Source organism: Amaranthus tricolor, chromosome 6 (genome assembly GCF_026212465.1).
Source record: "Amaranthus tricolor cultivar Red isolate AtriRed21 chromosome 6, ASM2621246v1, whole genome shotgun sequence".
Classification (NCBI taxonomy): Eukaryota; Viridiplantae; Streptophyta; class Magnoliopsida; order Caryophyllales; family Amaranthaceae; genus Amaranthus; species Amaranthus tricolor.
The window spans coordinates 24244243-24267862 of record NC_080052.1 but is presented as its reverse complement, the minus strand read 5'-3'; the positions used below and the strand labels follow the sequence as shown (position 1 = coordinate 24267862).

The 23620-nt window shown below is 34.4% G+C and overlaps 1 protein-coding gene across 1 annotated transcript in view; it reads right to left on the bottom strand.

Annotated features, from left to right (window-relative positions):
• The window catches only part of LOC130816062 (nudix hydrolase 3), a 31314-nt gene extending 13493 nt beyond the window's left edge, over positions 1-17821 (bottom strand). The window contains exons 1-8 of the mRNA XM_057682643.1: positions 17475-17821; positions 16594-16773; positions 14171-14248; positions 11949-12045; positions 9590-9723; positions 8809-8890; positions 3253-3339; positions 264-370 (exon numbers count right to left, since the gene is read on the bottom strand). Coding sequence (XP_057538626.1) covers positions 264-370; positions 3253-3339; positions 8809-8890; positions 9590-9723; positions 11949-12045; positions 14171-14248; positions 16594-16773; positions 17475-17554 — 845 coding nt within the window. The 5' untranslated portion in view covers positions 17555-17821. The remainder of the gene's footprint in view (positions 1-263; positions 371-3252; positions 3340-8808; positions 8891-9589; positions 9724-11948; positions 12046-14170; positions 14249-16593; positions 16774-17474) is intronic.
• Between the last annotated feature and the right edge of the window lie 5799 nt (positions 17822-23620).

Genomic DNA, 23620 nt, shown 5'->3' with positions numbered 1-23620 from the left:
TTGTTAGTCCGACAAAACTCAATATTTGTGTTGCTGAGACCAAACAAAGCTCAATACTTGCAACACAACAAAAGCATGTACAACTGTTCCAAACATGGCAAAATTGTAAAATCAAGCTCATTGAAATTTGAATTAAGCATCTCTCGTGGACACCTTTTGTGTCCCTATATGATTCTAATTTTTGTCAATTATTTGCACTGCAAGTTACACCAGATAAAGTGGTTAGTTTCTTCTACAATAATTTAATGAACACTAGCACTTACCATGGACTTTTATTAATAGCAAAGTACTCCCATTTCAACTTGTTCAAGGGAGAAATATCAACATGGTCCTTTAAGTAATCTCTTAAAGCAGGATTGCTTACACAAACCTGCACAATAGAATACAAAGAACTTAAGCCTCTCAGCACAAATACAGTGTCACATAAAATACAAAATCCAAATGCACTATAACACAGCAAAAACCAGATTTCCACCAATGTTTGCATGGCCAAGTTTTCCACTTAACAGCTGATAAGAAGTAATAGTTGGCTTAAATCAAGTAAATCTGAACTATCATGCATTAATCTATATTTGAAATCTATCTAAACAGAGATTAAACTATTTCTTTTTCAAGAAATAAATGTTGTCACCTTATTTCAGTGAAATATTACTCCACTAGACAAGTTCATATGGCTTATAAAAGTAAATTGAAAAGCTAGGTTATTGACTAAGTTCTGGAGGATGAATCTACTGGCTACTCATAGTGAACTAGGACACAAATTAACCTGCAGATACAAAAGATAGTCTAGACTTGTCACAATAGTTCAAGTTATAGCAGGAGCCAAGTGTTGACTTGAAGTTTCTGGATATCGGTAATAATTTCTAACATCGAGAGACAAAAAAATGAGGGCATAAGTTCTTTGAACCAAACCCACGTTTCGTACATGAGCAACCACCCTGGCGTCTTCCTAACATATCTTAATTAATTCTCAAAACACACAAAAAAAAAGTAAAAAATAAAAAATAACACTGAGCAAAAGCAAAAAGGTAAGTATACTTCATAAAACTTCTCTTCTCCTGGTTCCTATACCCCTACTTGTCTGCGGAAGCACTTACTAAGGGAGTGTTTGGTACAAAATTTTGGAATGTATATAACTGGAACCTCATGTTAGGGTGTTATGGATTGAAACATACAAAACTTAACCTGTTTGGTTCAGGCCTGAAAATGGGATCTTTATCCTATTCAAATTGTTTAGTTCAGTTATGGAACAGATTTCATTCAATTTTTTACTTTTAATTCAATTAAATCTTATCATAATTCATATAAGGCAGAGTTCCTTTTTGAAAAATTAAAAACTTCAATTAATAATTTAGGTGGAGCAAAGCACCAGACTTCCTATAAATAGACATAGATATAGTAGAATAATTACAAAAAGAGTGAAAACTAAATTATTATTAAAGGAAATACATTTTATAAGATTGTAACAATAAAGAAAAAGAAGACAATCTGGAAAAAGAGGGATGAAAAGAAACAAAAGAGTACAGCTACAACTGAAAGGTAGAAGGAAAAAAGTTGTTCTGTGGAGTACCATTGGCGTCTTCACCACAAGAAAGCAAGAGAGGCTGTGAAGGAAGAGTTGGAAGCATCCAACAAATTGTAAATACAAAAGCCATAATGTTGGAACAAATTTTTGGAAAGACAAAAAAGTGATGTTATAGATGAACTTTGAGGTTATCACTGGAGATGATGCCACAATGGTCCGAAGCTAGATTAAGGTTACTAAGTACAAGGAAGTATCTCTTAGTAGAAAATGCTCAAAGGTGGCAAGAAAGGCTTTGCGTTACCTGAATAGCATGGAAATGATTCTTACATAGGCATCATTTGGAAGAGAGTTGAAAATGAGTAATTTCACCTGCAGCCTGTGTAACTCCACATGTCTTTCTTTGCTTGGCGTCCAAGCTTCGCACCCAATCATTCTTCGCTTAGATAAAGGCCAAGTTAGGAAAAGAAGGAATTGCCTACAGGGTTTATTTGTTCTTCCACATTAATTTGTTCTTTTCATTACATAATTTAAGAATCAGAAGTTTAAATATCCTTATAGATAGAAAGCATGGCAAAAGAATAGTTCATATGTTTGATTTTATTAACATTGTGTGGAATGTGGATTGACGGAGCTCCTAAATTCAAGCAAGTCTCCAAGTGACTTAGAGAAATAAAAAGTTCTTTCATCATGAACCTCAAACCATCCTTCAGGGATGCTAAATGGTTTAATTAGTGCAGGTCTCTACAACCTTTACAAGCAAATTTATCCAAGAAATATGTCCACGGTCCACGGATGACCAGTAATAACTTTTGAACTTTGAATCTAGTGTGGAACGAAACTCAATTGTAGGCATGTTTCCAGCTCCATAAGGTAATTTGGAGTTGGAGCCCCTATCAGAATTGATGAGAATAATAAAGCCTACCAAACACCAGTCCAAAATCTTGAACCAAACATCTACTGAGCAAAAACTGTAACAACCCAATCTAGAGTCACAACATATTGCAGTTAACTCCATATTTTAACTCGCTAAATCTCTCTACCAGTCTACCTACCTTCTTTTCCCAAGAAACATATGTGGACACACTTTTAATATTATATTTTTCAACCTGATTACAAAACGAAATTGACTCTAGATCTTTAGGGTAGACCCCTCTAGGCCATCCCTCTCATCCATACAAAATTCTATGGTCATAAGCAGCATAACCCCTCAAACCTATTCAGTTGTGTTACAGGTTTATTAGATTTATCAACAATAAATTAACACTGAAAAAATAAAGGACTTCAACTTCAATGAATGCTGCTGCTTCAAAGCATTCCCTTAAGCCATATGTTTACAAGAAAAATCACACAAAATATTGCTAGTTTAGTTTAAAACTACTAGAGGTACTCCGAGGCAATTAGAGTTGCACCTTAGAATCCTCCAGCATTAGAAGTTATAAGGAAAAAATAGAAAACAAGTTTTCTATCACCCATACTAGGCACCTCCGGAATTGGATACTCGATGCAACCACATTGGACAGACTCAAACAGATTTGTATCTGTCAGCCCAAACAAGATGGCATTACTTCAAATGGAAAGAACTTCACACTTTCCAAAAAAATTAGACTAGTACAAACTGAGAAATGCAAGCTTTGAATGACATCGGAAAAACAAATGTAAAGTCACACAAGCATTCCTCAAAAACAGACATCTAAGCAACTTATAACTGCATGTAAAAAAGTATGGACCTGCTGGTAAAATATATCATCAATTATCATAGCGGCTTTAAGAATCAACTCAAGAGCTTCTTTATCTGCATCACTTAGCCATTGCAGCTGCATTACAAAAGGTACCATGATGTAGGTATGTTTCAGCACCAAATTTTTTAAACTTCAGATACAAAAACAAAATAAAATATAAATATAGAAATGTAAATCGAGCCTAAACACAAAATTACAAATTGCATGGGCAAACAACCAACAACAACAATGCCAAAGCTTTAATCCGGACAATATAGAGCCGATTACATGAACCAAAACAAATCAATGTCGGAAATCGTCCCTAACAAACATTAAAACTTACTCGCACCTACCTGATACAAATATACAACCAAGAAAATTAATTCCAATGCTTATATACAAATATTATCCTCTACCATTTATTCCTATCTATTGTCACATACTCTTATAAATTCCAATTCTTCATGGAATACTGCAATCTCGTTATCCAAGTCAGATTGTGTCTAATTGTTCCTCTTCTAGGCTCCTCAAATTTCAAATCTTCCTCACCGCTAATTGGAGCATTTTTAGATCCTTTTTGCACATGACCATACAAACACAAATCATTTTCTCTCATTTTGTTTTAAAGTATCTGCAACTCCAAGACCTTTTCTTAAGTCTACATTTCTAATTCTATCTTTGGTATATTTACTCATCATCTTAACATATACATCTCAACTATCCTAATCTTCCTCCAATCATCACTTCATTATGACTTATAAAGAATTTTCCATTGACCTAAGTGGCACACCTCAGTCGAAAAATATTTTGGTCGCAAGTTCTCTATTTGAGCTGTGTTCACTCGATCCATGCTTAAAATCTAGATTAGTATGTCTTTTCTTGCAAAAAAATTTCAGCCAAGTTACTTGATACACTCACTTGGAAGGTGTTCCTTCATATATAACTTTACAACAGCTCTATTATAATCCCACACGCCTAGGCGGCATTCCATATACTTTGTCTTATTTCGACTTAGCTTAAGCCCTTTTGACTTTGATGTATGTATCTAAACCTCTAGTTTAGGATTAACCTATCACTATTTTCGTCCACGAATACCACGAATACGATGTCATCGACGATCAACATAAACTGTAGAAATTCTCCCTGAATAACCCTTGTTATCTCATCTTGGACATTGACATACGAGCTTGAATGAGAAATTGACATATTTTGTAACCCATTACACCTAAATACTTTTGTACTTTGTCAAATATGATACACCTTCTCCATAAATTCATGTGTAAATCATTTTTCTTTACCTTATAATACTACATATATGGTGCATCAAATGGATAGCTTATGTGTCATCATCCTAAGTCCTTACATACCACTAGATTGATTTTCAAAAATAAAATGCATGAGCATCATCTAATGTATTATTAGCCTCTCCCATAACTTCATGATTTAAATCATATGCTTAATTCCCGATATTTTTGTGGTTGAAAAAGTCTTGCTTATTCCCTTTGTTTTTGTTGATATACACAAATCTTTTGAATCTTATACATTAATGAAGTTAATTAATCAATTATCATTCAAGGTGATGATTGATTTATTACATTCTCGTATTTATAGCTAACAAGCATAACTTGTTGCATTCAGTTACAAAGATACCCTTCAAAAATCATCATAATTCTTTAATTACAATTTGCAAAACAAACTAAATTGTTGATATTTTGTGACGGCCCCTCCTGCACAAGCCTTTCACATGCCATCAGCAATACTCCCTTCTTGTTACGCCTATGATAGGTAATGAGCTCCTTCTTAGATATTAGGCTGAAAAGCATGGCAGTATTTTTAGGTTTGAAAAGTATAATAAAGGCACCTTAAAATTGTATATTGACTATTACATAATGATTAAGTTAATATTTAAAAACTAAATAGTCAAGTTTTCAAAGCTTTGCCCCCCTTAATTTTTACCCTACGTTTCGCTATTGACACATCAACACAATAAACTATCACAAAAGCTTTTAGAAAAATTATAGAAGTTACCACTCACATTTCATTGATAAGAAAACTTCCTAAATCATAACAAATTGTTATCTCTAAGTTCTCAAGTTTTAAAAGGTTTTTCAAACAGTTCATCTCTCACACTTAAAAATACTCACTATCTATTTAGCAATTGATCTCTTATACAATTATGTATTTTTTTATTAAAAAATATCATATTTTATATTATCTTTTGGAAACTAGGAGTGCATTGCACCCCCATACAGTTTTATTGGGTGTAGACCAATGGTTTACTTTGCTTGATTTTCTTTGAAGCTTCTTCTACCTCTGCTTTGTTTATTCGTCTTATAATTTGGTGTTCTCTTCCATTGTTCCATCCATAGTGAAAGAAAGCATTTTCGGTAGGAATAACAAAAACGATCACAAGAAGACTTTAGTTGACGGTGCAAAAGGTTTTGCGGTTGTCTTGGCTATATTTTGGTCACAATTAGCTAAGTAACATTTACAATATGGTCATGATACGATGATAGACTCGATATTTTGCACTACAGTACCTTCAAGATGCCAACAGTGGCCTCCCTTGACATCCATATTACAGTTCACAACAAAATACGCCTGAGCCTTAATCTAAAAGATTAAGGTCGATCGTCACAAGGATTCTTCTTCTCCATTCATTTTGAGTTTCTACCATCTCAATATGTAAATCTAGATCCTTAATATCCTTTTTCAGTCTTGTCTTCCAAGTCAACTTCAGTCTTCCTTGCCCTCTTTTAAACAATTATCTTTCATCTTTTCCTAAATATTTGCAACTCCTAAACCCTTTCTTATCTCTTTGTTTCAAATTCTATCCCTCAAGGTATGCCCACTCTTCCATCAAAGCATTTACATTTCCTCTACTCTCATCTTTCTACTATGATCCTTTCTAAAAGCCTAACATTTTGATTCATAGTAGCCCTGGTCTAATGGTCGTACAATAAAATTTTCTCTTTAGCTTTGAGGGCATACCTCGATCATATAACATTCCATATTATTAGTAGCCATCCTCCATTTTTTTCACCTACACTTAATTCTATTGGTCACATCTTATTACATGTCCCTACTACTCTAAAATATGGACCCAGGATCTTTAAAGCATCCACTTGGAACGATTTCTTTCTCTTCTAACTTTATAATGTCTCTCGTTATTTCGTTTGTGCTTAAGTTATACTTCATGTACTTTGTTTTACTCCAACTTAATTTGAAACATCGTGACTCCAACTCTTGTCTCCATCATTCTAGCTTAGCATTTACCCCCTCCCTAGTCTCATCTACCAAAACAAAGTCATTAGCAATCAATATGTACCAAGGTTGTCTTTATATCGATCGAGTTATCTCATCTAAGACCACTGAAAAAAGAAATGGACTTAGGACCAAGCCTTAATGAAGGTCAATTGTGATTGAAAACTTCCTTTGTTGCTCCTTCACATGTCCTAACATTCATCTTTACTTCTACATATATAATTTGAACTATATCAATATATTTCTTGGGACTACCCTTCTTTGTTATTGCCCATCAAAGTACTTCTCTTGGTACCTTATTGTGTGTTGTTACCAAGTAAATAAAAACCATGTGCAAGTCTCTCTGTCTATCCCTATAGTACTTCATCGCATGTCTCATAAGATGAATTGCTTTCATTATAAATCTCCCTGGCATAAATCCAAATTGGTTCTCTAATATGAAAATAAATCTCCTCATAAATATCTCTATCACTCTTCCCCATAATTTCATAGCATAACTCATGAGTATTTTTCCTCGATATTTAGAGTGATCTTCGACATCTCCTTCGTTCTTGTAAATGGACACTAGAATACTTCTTCTCCAGTAATTGGACATCTTATTTGTCCTCTAAATCTTGATGAATTGATCATTTAGCCAAGTTATTCCAACCGTCCCTAGGTAACTCCAACCTCAAATGGTATAACATCTAGCCAATCGCTTTCTTTAACTTTATTTTCTTCAATGCCCTCTCCATCTCTGATTTTTGTATTCTTATTTTAAATACTATATTTCATCAAAGGGAGTGATTGTGGTGTCTCCTATAACATTCCTTGTTTTCTTAAATACTAAATTTTCATCTAAGAGAGTGATTGTTGTGTCCCATACAACATTTCCTTATTCTCCATTAAAAAGCTCATCAAAAGACTCCTTCCATCAATCTTCATGTTTTCGTCCTAAATTCAAAAGTTCTTATGCTTATCCTTAATACAGTTTGCAACGCCTATGAGTTTTTGCTTATCTCTTCTTTGTCATCTTAATATATCTTTTTCTACTTCTTTAGAATCTAATTTGTCACACACTTCTTTAAAAAGCCTTTAATTTTGCTCGCAAACTGCTACTTTTGTTTTGGTTTTAATTTCCTTGTACTTGGCTAAATTTTCCTCATTTCTGCATTTTCCTAATGCAAGATAATATTTTTTCTTTTCTTTGATAACTGTCTCAACCTCCTTATTCCACCACGTTGTATTCTTCTTTACCACAAAACTACCTTTATTCTCCTAAAATCATCCTTAGCTATTTGAATGATGAAAAGGTTTCATCTTTGTCCAAGTATCTCTAAATCCGAATTCTTAAGTTATCTCCCAATTAGCTTCTTTAACAACTTTCTCAATGAAAACTTTAGCATTATTTTCTATTAAAACAAGGCATTGACTAACACTAGTTGAAGGAGGAAAAAGAAAACAAAGCGTTAGTTACATATTGTAGTTCCAAAGGAGTAAACTTTACCATGGCGTTATAGGCAAAGGAGTTAACATTACTTCGCATACATAAATATGATATTTTGCTAGTCCATTATTTTTATTTTGGTTGGTGATTATAACTCCAACTCTACAAACATATAGGGTACTAATTCACAGTACAAATCTGGCCTTGGAAGATAGGACCTAATAAGAAAAATTGAAAAAAATAAGCTAATTATCAAAAAAAAATCCCAAAATAAGTGTCTCCAAGCCAAAGCTACGGTTAGGTATGTTCACTGTTACTAACAGCGAATAAAGAAAATGGTCAAAAAAGAGTCAAAATTTTTTGTTCACTGTTATTAACAATGAACAAAAGGGAGACAATGTCATGGCGTTGGAAGGGACAAAAAATGAAAAACATGTTTGTTCGCTTTACTAACAGTGAACAAACTTTGTTTTAATTTTTTTGTCCCTTCCAAGGCTACGACATTGTCTCCCTTTTGTTCGTTGTTAGTAACAACAAACAAAGAATTTTGACCAGTTTCTTTGTTCGCTGTTAGTAACAGCGAACATACTTAACCTTAGGCTCGGACATGAAGAACTTATTTTAGATATTAAAATTTCCCAAAGCTTATTTTGGGAATTTCTTTATAATAAGCTTATTCTTTTCATTTTTTCACCTAATAATAGGCAATACATTCTTTTGATAAAACATATTTGATGATAACTTCATACTATTGCTTCTTTTTCATCAAAATATTTTTACTGGGCAGATGTAAGATATTAAAGGGAAGCAGAGAGAAGTAACACTACATTGCACTTCATGGCTGGAACTGTAATTCGATGGCAAAGGGGGCATACCTCTGCACCTAGGGTAACTGGAGCATAGCGATTAAGTTGCCTTTGAAGAGCCAAACTTCGTTCCTCTCTGTTTTCTCTGTACCTTTAGTGTTAAGTAAAGAGAAAATTAATAATCAAACCAAAAAAAATATGATATATGAATAAACTAACACACTGAAAAATTGTCGTATAGCACACATATGAAAGTGCACATTCAGCCTATGTTACTCAGATCAGAATTCAGATACTTGCGTTGGATACGTGTTTCTAGTTCCTGGATCAGCTATTTTGCAAAAACATCCATGACTTAGACCCAAGGTGAAGTGTCAAAATTAATGTCGAAGTGTGCATGAACCAACATTGTACTTTAAGTGACATGAAAAGTCCGAGTAACAGAAACTCAGCTCACATTCAGTACAGTGGAATTGACATGTACAGGTTTTGTTGATTTAATAATCTCTGTGCCCTCTCATTCTGGTGAAATTAAAAGAACAGGCACAAAAATGAGCTAAACAGCACAATAATGTTCTTATACTAAATCTCATGATAATAAAGAAACAAAAAATAAAATTTTTGACAGTAACAAGGGGTTTCTACTTTCTAGTGGTCACAAGAATGATTAATTGCAATAAGGGATGAAAAAATCTCAATAACACAATTTTCACTTCATTTCTAGAGCAAGTTCAGCTAGAAAATTGTTAACACTATCAGCAAAATCAAAATAACAGAAAAATTATAAACAAATTTTATTGGCAAAAGGAATTTGCAATCAACGTTTCAAGCAGAAAGAAAGCTAATGTACCTTTGTGCTATAAAGTCAAAGAGTTGCCCATATTGCCCATTTACATCATACGGGACATAGAAAGGATCTTCCTTAGCCAGCAAACTTTTGTATTCCTCACAAGAAATATATTTAACAGCAGACACTTCAGATTCCTAAAAGAAATTCTAAAACAATATCAACCATCAAGCAATATCAGCACATAGATAGTTCCAAACAAACCTATCATAACGATTCCTACAAACTTGTACTAGTAACGGAGTCATCTCATCTTATCCTTTTTCGATGTGATGTGACAATACTTATTATCACATACTATCAGCAAAGAGAAGTTTTAGCTGTAGCAATGAACACTACATAATCCCTCTGTTTTTTGGGTCGCACTTAATAACATTGGAGTAATTGAATGTAGATTTGTTTTCACTTTCCTTCTATGGATGTTTATTTCTTTATTTGTCTCATTTCCTTTCTTGTACTTTACAAAATATCTATATTTGGTTTGAACACACATCCTTCCGCACTTGAGTCCCTCCCCTACTTTTCACTACCTAACACAATTCCTAGAAAAGAGTCCCACCCCACCACTATTTTCCCTCTCCTCGTCATCTGGGCAACACCACAGCAACCAATACCAATGACCAACTATCAACTGCCAACACCCACAGCCAACCACACCAAAACTAGCAGAAACCACAAAAACTGATAGGCAATTCACAAGCTAATAGATATTACGGAGCTGGATATACTGATAATTACCAGTTAAGTGGATTTAGGAATCTTTTATTTTCCACTTTCACAGAAAACCAAACAAATCTGCAATTTTTCTTCAATACACAAAAATTATTTTTGCTATTCAATAATCGAAAAGGAAAACAATTGTATAATAGAGCGAATACATTGTTGTCATCATGTCATCAAATCACACCAATAGGGAACAAATACGAAAGGAAGGCACGAATTACAAAGGACAAACCAAAACATGTATGTCTTCGTAACTTTGAGAAAAACACAGTAATGGCAGTGAAAAGAATGGTTGAAAGTGATACAAAACAAGAAGCCCGGATTTGAACCATCCACACTCACAAACTATCCAATTCCAACAACAACAAACAACCCACTCAAAACCACCAGCCATTACCAGAACCAAGCCAAAATCCACTAATTACCCAGCAAAGCTAAGCCCAAAGGTCCAGTTGACGTTGATTTAAAAATAAACCTGGGAGGCAAGGGATTCGTAAAACATGAGGAGAGAGAGGGGAGATATTCAGAAAAGGGGCAACATGGAAATGGACACAAAGAGGGATAATGTGGAGACATGAGATGGTGCCTTGACGGTGACTGAGTAAAATCGTGAATATGATTTATTAAAACCAACTCTTTTCAACAATAAAAATGTCAAAACCTTAATCCCACAAGATTGGGGTCCATTACATCAACCAAAGTCCCAATCCCATATTGTAAACCATAAATCTAATTTCTTCATATCCGGTTCCACTCCTCCCTCCAAGTCATCTTTGTCCTCCTCGCCGTCTTATCAAATCCCCCAAGTTCTAAATTCTATCTTCCTTACCGGTTCACCAATACTCTATCGTTACACATGGACAAACCATCTTAAACAAGCTCATTCATCTTATCATGAATGATACCTATAACTTTTTTTATGTTTTTATTGCGACTTCTATCCCTCAAATATGTCCACTATCTACATGAACATTTGCATTTCTGCTACTCTCATCTTCCTACAATGATCAATTCTAAAATCAAAAAATCTTATTTGATAATTTTTTAACTTCTATAGTCCGAAAGGATGAGTTAGGTTGGTGTGTTCTTAAGACCTACCCTAGTTTTCTTTACCTTAACAAAAAACTTATATAAATGTTTTTTTCATATGCCTCTCCAACGTATGTAGGGGAAATGAGTGAACAAATAAAAAACGAGTGCATTGAAAGATGAGAGTGTTGATAAGCAATCACAGGTTTCAAAATATTATTCTCAATTAAGTAGTGGACTGTCTATATTATAATATATAGTTTTTCATACTCCCCCAAACTGAAATGATGGCAACGAAAAATCTAAGAGACAATTAAAGTTATCTTAGTTTTGGACATTTGTATATAACATTATTATATGGATGGAACTATATTCAAAAAATGATGACATAGACAAATACAGGGAATATTTATTGCACTTTGCAGATTATAAGTAAATATTTTCCATATTATTATTGTTGTTTGAAGAACTTTGACTAATGACTATCGATCCCTTCGTGAGGAAAAAGTAATGTATCATTAACTAAAGTAACAAAGTTCAGATTTGATATTGCTCAAAAATAGTGAACGAAAAGACAAATATCATGAATTCTTTATGTAAATCTTTTTACCTGTAGCGAAAAGGCTTCCAGAGGAATAGGAGCTATAGTGGTCACCAAATATACATCATTGAACTCATTATTGATATAATTTCCATCATTAATGACGCTGCATTACGTAAATAAAGTTAATTAACAAGTAAACAGTAAAAGAGATCAACACTCAGCAAAAACAAACAAACGCCCATTATCTAAAGTTCAGGATTATGTGATAGAAATCAAGGGTGATGATAAATCCATTCCAGAATGAAAAGACATCACCAAGGGCAAAAGATGGTGCAAAATGAGCCCCCAGCCGCAAAGTAGATTTGGCAAAATCAAACATCACTAGTATTAGCATTGAGAATAATGCTTTGAGGTACTTGGCCAGCTTGGCAGGTTGTGAAGTGGTCGAATTTCCAATTACCTATTTAGTCCTTCCTTTAGATCTCAATCCTAGAAGAAAAAACTTTTGGGCACCGATCATTGAGAAGGTGTCTAAAAGGCTTGACAGTTGGAGATAGGTTTTCTTCTCTTTAGGGGGAAGAATTACAATTATCAAGAATTGTTTGAATAACTTGCCCCTATAATACTTATCCTTTTTCAAAGCCCCTCGCAGCATTATGAACGATTTGGAGAAACTCATGAGAAACTTCCTTTGGAGAGAGCAGATGATAAGAAGAAGGATCACTTAGTTGGATGGGAAAAAATTAAATTATCACGGAACCATGGTGGTTTGGGAAGTACGACTCACAGGTAGCTCAATGGAATGCGCTTGCAGGATCGTCTTCTTCTTGTCTTAGTCCCTAGAAAGCTAGTTCACATATACAATCTAATTTTTGTCTCTTACGAGTCAAGAAGGAAAACAAGATTAGATTTTGGGGGGATTTTTGGATGGGACAAAATACTTTTAAAAATCTTCTTCCAAGACTTTACTATCTATCCACCAAACACTATGCAACCATCAATGCTTTTTGCAATATAGGTGCAACAGAAGGTCATTGCTCTTGGTCTTTCTTCTTTAGACACCCCTTCTTGAAAGAAATTGTGAGTAATTTATTACTCTTACCCATTCTTGATAACACTCATCTCTCTTTGCAGTTTGATAGGAGAATATGGAACCATAATCCTTCTAAATTATTTTCATGTGCGTCTTTTTACTCATTCCTTATGCTGTCTACGAAAAATTCCCCTACTTTCCCATGGATACGCTCATTTGGAAGGCCAAGAATCCCTACAAATTTAGAGCTTTCACTTGGTTAATGATGTTTAGAAAACTATATACTCTAGAAAACTTGCAAAAATGACGCCCCAGATGTTCATTATGCCTACAATGGTGCATCATGTGTTTCAGGGATATGGAGGACAATGTTCATCCCTTCTTGCATTGTAGTTTTGCTAAAGGATTGTAGATCAAATTGTTTAACGTCATATGAGAGGCTTGGATAGGGCATGCATAAATCAGGGACTTTCTTCAGGCTAATTAATATGGCTTTGGAGTTAAAAGAGACCTTAAAATATTAGAGAGTTGTTGCATTATTGTTATTCCTTCGGCGACATGGATCGAAAGAAACGATCAAATTTTTAATGATTGTTTCCTTGGGTTAGATATGGTTTGGAAGAAACTTAAGTTCTTAGCTAAGTTATGGGTTAAGACAAACTAGTTGTTTGAGGGCTTTACTTTACATGATGTATGTAGGAGTGGATGGCAGATTTTGTTGTTATTAGTAGTGATTACCGTGGGAATTCCTAATCCTTATTTTTGTATTCTATTTTTTATATTGATTAAATTACATTTTTCTTTATGAAAAAAAAAAACATTAATCTTAGAGTGCAACATTGGCAATAAGCATTTCAGTCAGATACTATAATCATGACGGAACTTACAATTATAGTAAAATCCCCTGTGCATATACATAGTTGTTTCTTCACATAGACAAACAAGATCCATATTCTGCTTCAATGACTTATAACACTTATCCAAATATCAATCCAACAAAATATATTCACATAATCTCATTTTGATTTGATCAAGCATATCTTCAATTCTAAGAACTTTAGCGATGGGAAAAAAAAAGGGAATCGCAAGTTTTTCACCACATGCACGTTAGTCATGGTAAACAACCATCAAAGGCCATATTCCAAGTAACTTAATTTTATCTAATGTAAATATGAAGAACTATAACCAGACACAAGCAATAACGAGTCATTAGTTTATCAGCAAGGTCAACACAACAAGTGTACTAAGTACTAACCACTCTTGGAGAAAAACAAACAACAGTTCAAATGCATCCTCTGGAAGGTCGACTCCTAGCTCTTCTTGAAGCTCCCTTCTGCAAGAAATTAAGGAAATTTTAAACAACACAAATTACAATGAGAAGGGAAACAAATTATCAACCTAAATCCGATAACTTGGAAATAACCATCATTTCGTGTTCCGGTTACTTTGTCTCAAATTGAGAACCCATTCATGTTCTTAAACTTCGTCAAAGTTTAAGACTTGAAGTGTGAAGACTGAAGACATTATGATTATTTTTATAGTGGTTGAATACTATATACACATCTCTATTTTTTATGATAGCTACACTTCTCTCTTTATGTGAGAGCTTTTTAGGAGAAGTGTAGCTATTAAAAAATAGAGGATAGTATATTTTTTCAATCATTTTGTACACATCATATTAGATGCTTTATAGGTTGCATTTCATTTTCCTTTTTAGAAATCTATTTTAACGTATCCCATTTTGGATAGCATCATCATCCGCCGTTACAGGAAAATATGACAAATTCCTAAACCCCCAGCCTACTAAAAATAAAAACATTTCATATCTAATTTTAATTGACGCTTCAAATCAAATAACGATAAGGAGAAACGTACTTAACCAACATTTGTAAGATTTTATTGAAAGCCAAAAAAAATCTAATCCACGAAGTTTTATTTCTTATTTTATGAATTTGATGCATATAAAAACAAATCGATCATTGTATAAAGCATCAAATCAAAATAAATTCTTTAATTTTAGAATAGGGTAAGGCTACATACATTCAACCCTCCTTCTCCCGCTTAGCAACATAAGTGAGGAAATAAGGCAAATCTAATTTGTTTTTGTTGTTGAATTATTAGTGTATTGATTAATAAATGATCAGTCAGTATGAGGTTATCAAAAAAGTCAATACTAGATAAATTTACTTTCTAAATATTGTGTTTCTCCATTGTTATTTCAATATTAATACCACTAGTAAAGATAAATTATTAAACCTTCACATTGTAAACTAAAATCCACGTAACCATCTACAAAAAAACCATGGTGAAATGGTGTCCAAGATTATAGAATCTGGAATATTAGCCAGAATTAGAAGCAATATTGAGGATCCGACTCATCTAGCAAATTCATCTAATTGTAAATGAATTTAAAGTGGGCAATGAAGAAAACAAAACTATCATATCAATTTGTATAAAGAAATAACAAACTCAGACTTAATGTGTTTTAATTAATTAATGAGCCTCTATTTACTAGTACAATGAGAAAGGATAAGCTTTGTAAATTAAGCACTAAGCAGAAGAAGAGCGGACGAAGAGGAACAATAGTACAAGGGTGCTAGCTTAAGACACACAAAAAGTTAAGCATACATATTATCCACCCAAGAAGCTAAACAAACAAAACCTAAAACATAGATAATTAAATAATCAAGAGGAAGCATGTCTTGTATTAAAGGCTAAAAGTAGGATACAATCGCAACTCAAACCATCCTAGATTATATATATTCTTGGACACTACACACTAAATTTTGTAAACATAATAAAGTTTAGGGCTTCCGAAATGACAAAAGCTCTTAAAGTAATTGCAGCTTGGTTGTTGGTATCAAATGGTGGTAATGACAATGAGTTTTAGGGGGTGTTTGGTAGCTATTTTTGAAGGGTTGAAAATCAAATAAGCAAATCCATTGCCTAATGTTTGTTTTGGTTACGTGGGTAATGTTTCCATTACTTTGCCACGAGTGATACTTTTACTTAGTTACCACAATGATATGAGAGGTAACAATCAAACAAACAAACTCATCCTCCTCATCTCCTCTCTCACCATTCCCATACCCATACACCAACACCAACACCACCAACACCAACACCAACACCAACGCGGCCACCACCACCACCACCACCAACACTAACACCAACACCAACAACAACAACAACAATAATGCTTAACGATACTATTACCCCTTTTTAAGCATTCCTTTCCATTTCATTTTCACTTCTCAAACCAAACACCTCCTTAGTGTTAATTTTCATAAAATGTTTTAATATCTCTTTCCAAAAATATGTTCCACCTTTTTATTGATTTGAATCAATTATTTTAATCAAAAAGTATCATATCTTTGGGACGAAAGGAGTATGCCATTTCCATGGTAATGAATATCTTGTTCTTAGACATAAATTTTTCCTCGCAATTTTCTATTATCACTTAATAACACCTTCACAAGCAGTAGTGGATGGAATGAATTTCATAAAAGAAAATTAGCGTTAAACAAGCATGAACATATACCTTTATCAAATGAATTTCCAAGCTAAATTACATTAAATTTTCACTATCACTTTCATCATTAATACCTACAATCAAATGGGCATTAGAAATAATAACATGATCTGCAATTTCAGGATAGCAATTACTAAACATATTACCTTGCCGTTACGAGGGAAGAGTCTCCGGCAGAGATATGACCTGCACTAGAGATATCCCACTGGCCAGGCCAGGAGTCTTTACAGTCAGCACGTTTCTGAAGTAGTAGCTCATGTGTACTTTCGGAATAAATCCACACATGAACAGCTCTATGGTAATCCCCATCTCGATGGACAAGCCCCCTACACAAGTAATACATAAACTATCAACAAGATAATATTTACTAACATATAATAAAGACAATATTCATCACAATTAAAAAGCGATCAATTCATTTCTAAAAACCGATGAAGACCAACCCTTTTATCACAAATGAATGGCTAACTAAGAATGACGACCTAAATAAACAATAAATAAAATACAATGAACCTTACTGAGAAGATAATAGTGAACATTTGTAAACAAAATATTGTAGCCAAATGAACAAGTCCCAGAAACTTTGAAACATCAGAAAAAAGTAGTAATCAATACAAGAGAAGAACAGAAATAAGGCTATTTATAGAGATGTCAGCAAGATCATCTGAAACGAATTGAGTCAATAGATTAAGTAAATACAAGTTTTACTTGCAGAAAAATTTCAAAGAAACATTCTGTTGAATAAATAACAAAAATTACCAATAGAAGCAAAAATCCAGCGCCATAAAATTCAATTTTAAAATTACTAAACAAGAAATAAATACATATAATACCTCAAAAAATAAATAAATACATATAAACAGCAAGTTCAAACGCAATTATAACCTGATAAAATTAGGTCGGTCTCAATTGAATTTGGGATAAAATAGACGAAAAAGTGAGGTTTTATATCAAAATTAGATATTGGAATAGCAATCACAGACAGCTAAGATGGACGGAAAAAGAGATTGAGAGGAGAAGAAAAAACCTGGTTTTGGAAATTCCAGTCTTGTGGCCAGATTTCGTAAGAACATCGAGATATTCTTCTTGTTGTGAAGGTGCGGCCATTTGTTTTCTCAGGCCAGTAATGGAGTATGGAGGAGAATGGTTAAATCAATTCAAAGTTTAAAATAAAACCAAACAATAGGAGTATGAGTGTCGAATTAAGAGAATTGGTCTCCTCTCACTCGGGATCGGGAGCAAGTAGTCTCCTTTGACAACTTACTAAATCGAGTATACTCGGTTCTCTCCTACTTTCGGTTTATTTGTAATAAAAAATATTGGTTGATTGATTTGAAATACAGAAAATTGATATCAAAAATAGTTAAAATCTAGATAAATGTTGTATGATAATATAGTCAATTGAGTATCGATTATTTTTGACGTAATAGCCCGATATAAGTATTAAGTTTTCGCATTAGTATAAATTATTCTTGTTTAAGTAGTTGGTTGTTTTCATATTGTTACGTATATATGTCTTTTGTGATGATGATAGTTCAAGCTCAGCTCTGATCAATTTGATGCAAGGAATCATGTGAGCTATCGTACGCCAGTTACTGTCTTGTGAGATGGCCTTAGCCATGCAACTGGCTCAGGCCCAATAATTTTTTAAAACTATTCTGATGTACTAATTTTAAGATTTAAAAAGACTATTCCAAGACTTAAAAATCCAATTTAAGACTCAAAAGGTCAATTTCAAAGTTTTTAATATCAACTTTAATGTTTGAGTCATCCTATCTTAAAGTTGAAATGAGAATTTAATGTCCTACAGTTGGTCTTTTAAGTCTTAAAATTGGATTATTAAGTATTGAAATTGACCTTTTAAGTCTTAAGACTGTCAAATTTCATGATTTAAATGTCATACAATCTTTGAAATTGGTCTTCTAAGCCTTTTAATTGTTCTTTTAACTCTTGAACTTGACATTTTAATTTGTGAAGTTGGTAAAAATATATGCACAATTAGGCCGACCCAATAAGACGCGTTTCACAAAGGAGATGGTCTCACCTAAGTTTTTGTGATCATACGCAGATCAATATTACATAAATGGGCTTTTGAAGATTATTGCCAAGGATGGAAGTGAAAATTTGAAAAAAATAAGACGATTTAATAACTTTATTCAAAAAACAAGCTTCGTTTAAACTTTTTTCCCAAAATAAGTGTCTTTGGCTTCAAAACTAGGCTTGGTGTATACTCGCACTTACTAACAGCAAATTAAAACAAATGGTCAAACCAGTCAAGCCTGAAGTCGCTGTTAGTAACAGCGACATTAAGGTTGACTGGTCAAACCTTAATGTCGCTATTACTAACAACGACTTCAGGCTTGACTGGTTTGACTTTTATTGACTTTTTTGTATGAATTAAACTAACCGTTGTTAAATTGAAAAATAGCCTTTATAAAGTTGAAAATAGCCGTTGTTATTATGTTCTATAAATAACTCCATCATTTCCCTACTTCATTGTATCCAAATTCCATCATTCTTGTTCTAGTATTATTCTCAATTTATAAATGTTAATATTATTTTTGAATGTTTACTTATGTTACTATATCATATGTGTTCCGTATATGTCACAGGAGCATTCTATTGAAGAACTTTGTAATTGTGGTTATGAAGTTGAGATTAATACAGATTGGAGCGACATCGATCCTGGCCGTGATTTTGTTGCTTGTCCTTTCTACTTGGATGAAGGATTCGACTGCACATACTTTAGGTGGGTTGCTTGGAAGGGTACTAAATGTCAGAGAGAGTTAAAAATACAGCTCGAAAAAGAAAAACAAGAGCTTAAAGATGAGGTATTTAATCTCAAGAGGCAAATAGATGATATAGCACATAGGAAAAAAGAAACTGAAAGGATTATGAGAAAGTTTAAGAAGCAATCTTAGTTAGCGGTGGTGGTTTAACTTAACGAATGAACTATGTAATTTGATATGGATTTGTGTTGATTTTTCGAGAGCATTTTCCCTATTTGAGTATGAGTGTCCGTTTGATTTTGATTAAATTCATACTTAATTCTCGGCGGAATGATTCATCGCCGAAAACTCTGAGTAACTAACATCATTTCATTCACAATAAACATGTGATAATACGATAAACATATATACACATCCACATATATATTACAAAATATACACAGCAATCCACATGTTACAAATATTCAATATATACAAAACGTTACTAATGTTTAATATATACAAACAGTATACTAATGCTAATCCTCCTCCTGTACCCTCTCTAACTGTGACGGTCTTTTACGCCTCCTACGATAGTAAGAGGCAGTCGTATGACGCTCGGGTAGGGGAGGTGATTGATACTGAGATGATCCAGCACCCAGTGAGGACCCGGCACCATAGTCGGGGCACGTTAAGTCTACCTCCTCAAGATGAACGTCGGCATGATAAGGAGATGACCCCTGCTCGTCCATAGTGGTGTCAGGCCCAACGACTTCTGGAATGAAGTGTTGAAACTGTGTCCCTAGAAGTATGCCTTGGGCAATCTCCCGTACAGGCTCCTCCTGGCTAGAGCTGATGACAGCTGCAATGCCCTGTGCCTGCATTCAATTTGGAGTTAATGAAATCTATAATATGTAAGTTCTATGGATAATAATCAACATGGAAGAATACTTACAAACTATGTCATCGTCGGTGCTGCGGGAGCGTACTGAGCGGCTGTGATGATACCTTGTGGTGTTATCCATCAACGAGTTCTGGAGAGGAACCACGGCATGTGATTCGCCGAAGTAGGTGCGCCTACAGCATCGATCGGCGCACCTTGGGCCAGCAGCTCTAGCTTGTGCTCCCAATGAGCGATATGGCGCCAGTTGATCTCGAGTCAGTTCTTGGGTTCCCAACCCTTACGTGAGCTGTGATGGAGCTCCGCCTCTGTGTCACATGGCAGCGGGATGCCCTGTACCATCCCAAAATGGCGCAGTACGCGCTCAGGGAGATGCACTTCAATTATTTTGAAGCAAATCAGAGGTACAGATGCTCTCCACGCCCCTGACAATATGCCTGAATGCTGAGGCAATGCAGCGTATGCCTCAGCAGGGTAAGGGTCCCATCGAAACTACATGTGAAAATGTAATTAATAAAATATGCAATGTGATAGTTACAAGACTAGTAAGTGAAGCCTTTACCTATTTACCTTAACGTGCAAGTTATAGTGTTGTGACCTTCACTAACACACCGTCGACAAGCATTGCGTCTCCTTGATCCTTCATCCATCTCGTTAGTGATGCTCCTTGACTTAGGTCTTCCTAGTCCACAAATGTGATCTGGATCGTGTATCACCTCAACATCGGTGTATTGAGGCCATGACCTCTTATCAATCAACGACATGAATATGAATTCATATGTATTAACCTAGCTCTGGGTAGTGTAGCAGGAGTCCACAAGACGCTCATACGATAAGTGTCTTTTAATACAAGCAGCAAGAACATGAGAACAAGGTAAGTGATATATGGAGGGTTTGTTACAAGTGCATTTCCTCTCTCTCAAATCCATAATTTGTATTTTACCACCCTTGGCGGATCCTCTACTACCATGTCCAATCTTAACTTGAAAAAGGCCTCGTCTGTAGTCAAATGCGACGATCTCATGGAAGTTTGTCTTCTCAGTGTTACGGGTGATAATTCTTATGGCGTGTGAAGTGTACTTACTTCCCCCAATTAACCATGCATTTGCATTCTCGCATCTTTTAATAAAATAATCATTAACACGGTAGAAGGTGAACTCCACAAGTGTAGTTATAGGAAAGAAACGTACACCCTTCATCACGTTATTGGATACTTCGGCTAAGTTGGTATTAGTAACACCATACCTATAACCTCCATCATGACATATTGACCATTTACACATATCACAAACTTGATCAATCCAAAAAAGAGTTTCTCGTTTGGCAACACCAATAGCCTTCAATCCCTGGATGACCTTATGTGGTTGTCTTTGCTTTGCAGTCCTACCATACATCTTCTTCAGCTTCACATTATCCATTTGACGATTTAAGTTACTTAACAAATGCCGCAAGCAAAACCTATGATAGGCATTTGGAGGTTGCCATTCCAACTCCTCCATGGTTGCTAGAATGCCCACATGTCTATCAAAAATAACACATAAACCTGGACTATGCATTACATGCTTACGAACACACGCCATAAACCAAGACACGCAGCTATGCATTCCTTCTCTACCAAAGCAAAGGCAAGCGGGAAGATTCCCTTGTTCCCATCTTGAGCAATCACAGTCAATAATGTATGGCGATACTTACCGTACAAGTGTGTTCCGTCAATGGCAATAAGGGGTTTGCAATACTTGAACCCCTCAATACTAGGTTTAAAAGCCCAGAACACACGTTGGAAAGTTCTAATACTAGGACGGACGTACACACCAACATCATTATCTTTCTTAAAGAACCACTCAACTATAATCCTAGGGTTAGAAACTTGCATTGCTTTCAAGAAGCGAGGAAGGAGAGGATAAGAGTCTTCCCATGTCCTATGGATGGAGAAAAGGGCTTGCTGTTTAGCACACCATGCCCGCTTATAGGTCACTTCGACACCAAATTGGTCTTTCACCATTTGTCACACCACAGAGACCTTAATTGATGGGTCTTCAGCAACACAATTTCTAATAACATTGTTAATCACGGAAGATGTCAAATGAATGTGTCCAACTGACACATTTTCAGTACTTAATACACAACCCCCATACTCCTTTTTATATGTAACAATCTCCCATGAAGGTGAATAAGAGCTCCTCCTAGCCCTTAGCCTCCAAGCACACCCTCTCTTACACTTCAAGGTAAGCACGGTTTGATTTGAAGTCTCAGTTCGGTACTCAACGTTCCTACGAATATGATACAATCTAACAACGTCCAACAAGACATCCTTTTTATCAAACATCATACCCTTTTGAAACTCTCCTTCATCGGTGTAGGTTGTATCACATGCCCAAGACCTCCAAGAGTTGTCCTCAACGTGTTCATCTAGAGGGGGAACTAGTGCATAAGGTGTAGGAGCAACGATTGTTGGAATGTTGCCTAAGGTCATGTTATTAGCTAGAGCCTCCTCATCAACACCCACATCGTACTCAAAAGGAGATTCTACAAATTCATTACTCTCACTATTAACATCATCCCAAGGCTCATTTGTATCTTCTAAGTTAAAAGTATCATCATTTGAGACTTGAATTTGAAGTTGATTGGGTTCATCAGAAGGAGAAGAGAAAGATGGCATAATGGAATTTTAGGTTTCTTGGGTAGAAAAGGGCGTAGGAGAAGGAGCAGAAGAAGTTACATTCAGGAATGCATTTGTTTCTACAACATTGACATCTTGATTCCCTAGGGGTACCTCTTCTACATATAACTCTAAAGAAGGAATAGAGGTAGACTTTTGAATACTCCCACATTGCATCTATAGCCTCCTCATCCTCAACAAGAAGAGCTAACAATTCTCCACTCATATTGTATTTAAAACTTACATTAACAGTACTTCTTATAGTGTCAATGCCAATCTTAGAGCATATAAGATGTTTAAATTCATTTAAATCCATGTTTGAATTTCATGCAAACAGTTTACGTCTTCCCCCAACATACTTAACATTGCTACTACTTGATTGAATTGAACCATTCCAAAAACATACAACAGTCACACGAAATGAAGTCATTTCTACAAGAATACATACAAAATAAGCATCACCATCAAGTTCATAAGAAAGCAAGTACATTGTTCAACAACCCTCACAACTAGAGTTCACAACATTCAAGACAACACTAAAAAACAAGGAACATTAATTATTGACTGCATAATATATATATATATATATATATATATATATATATATATATATATATATATATATATATATATATATATATATATATATATATATATATATATATATATATATATATATATATATATATATATATATATACATATATATATAATTTACAAATTTAGGGTTTGCATTCAAACATTCTCTACATTAAATTCAAACATTTTCTACATTAAATTCATGTACAAACAACCTCATTATGAAGATTATGGCAAATAACAACTACATTTGACATATTTACAGAGTTTAAGTGTAAATGACCACTATAAATGACTTACTTTTTAAAAACAAAAATAACTAAAAA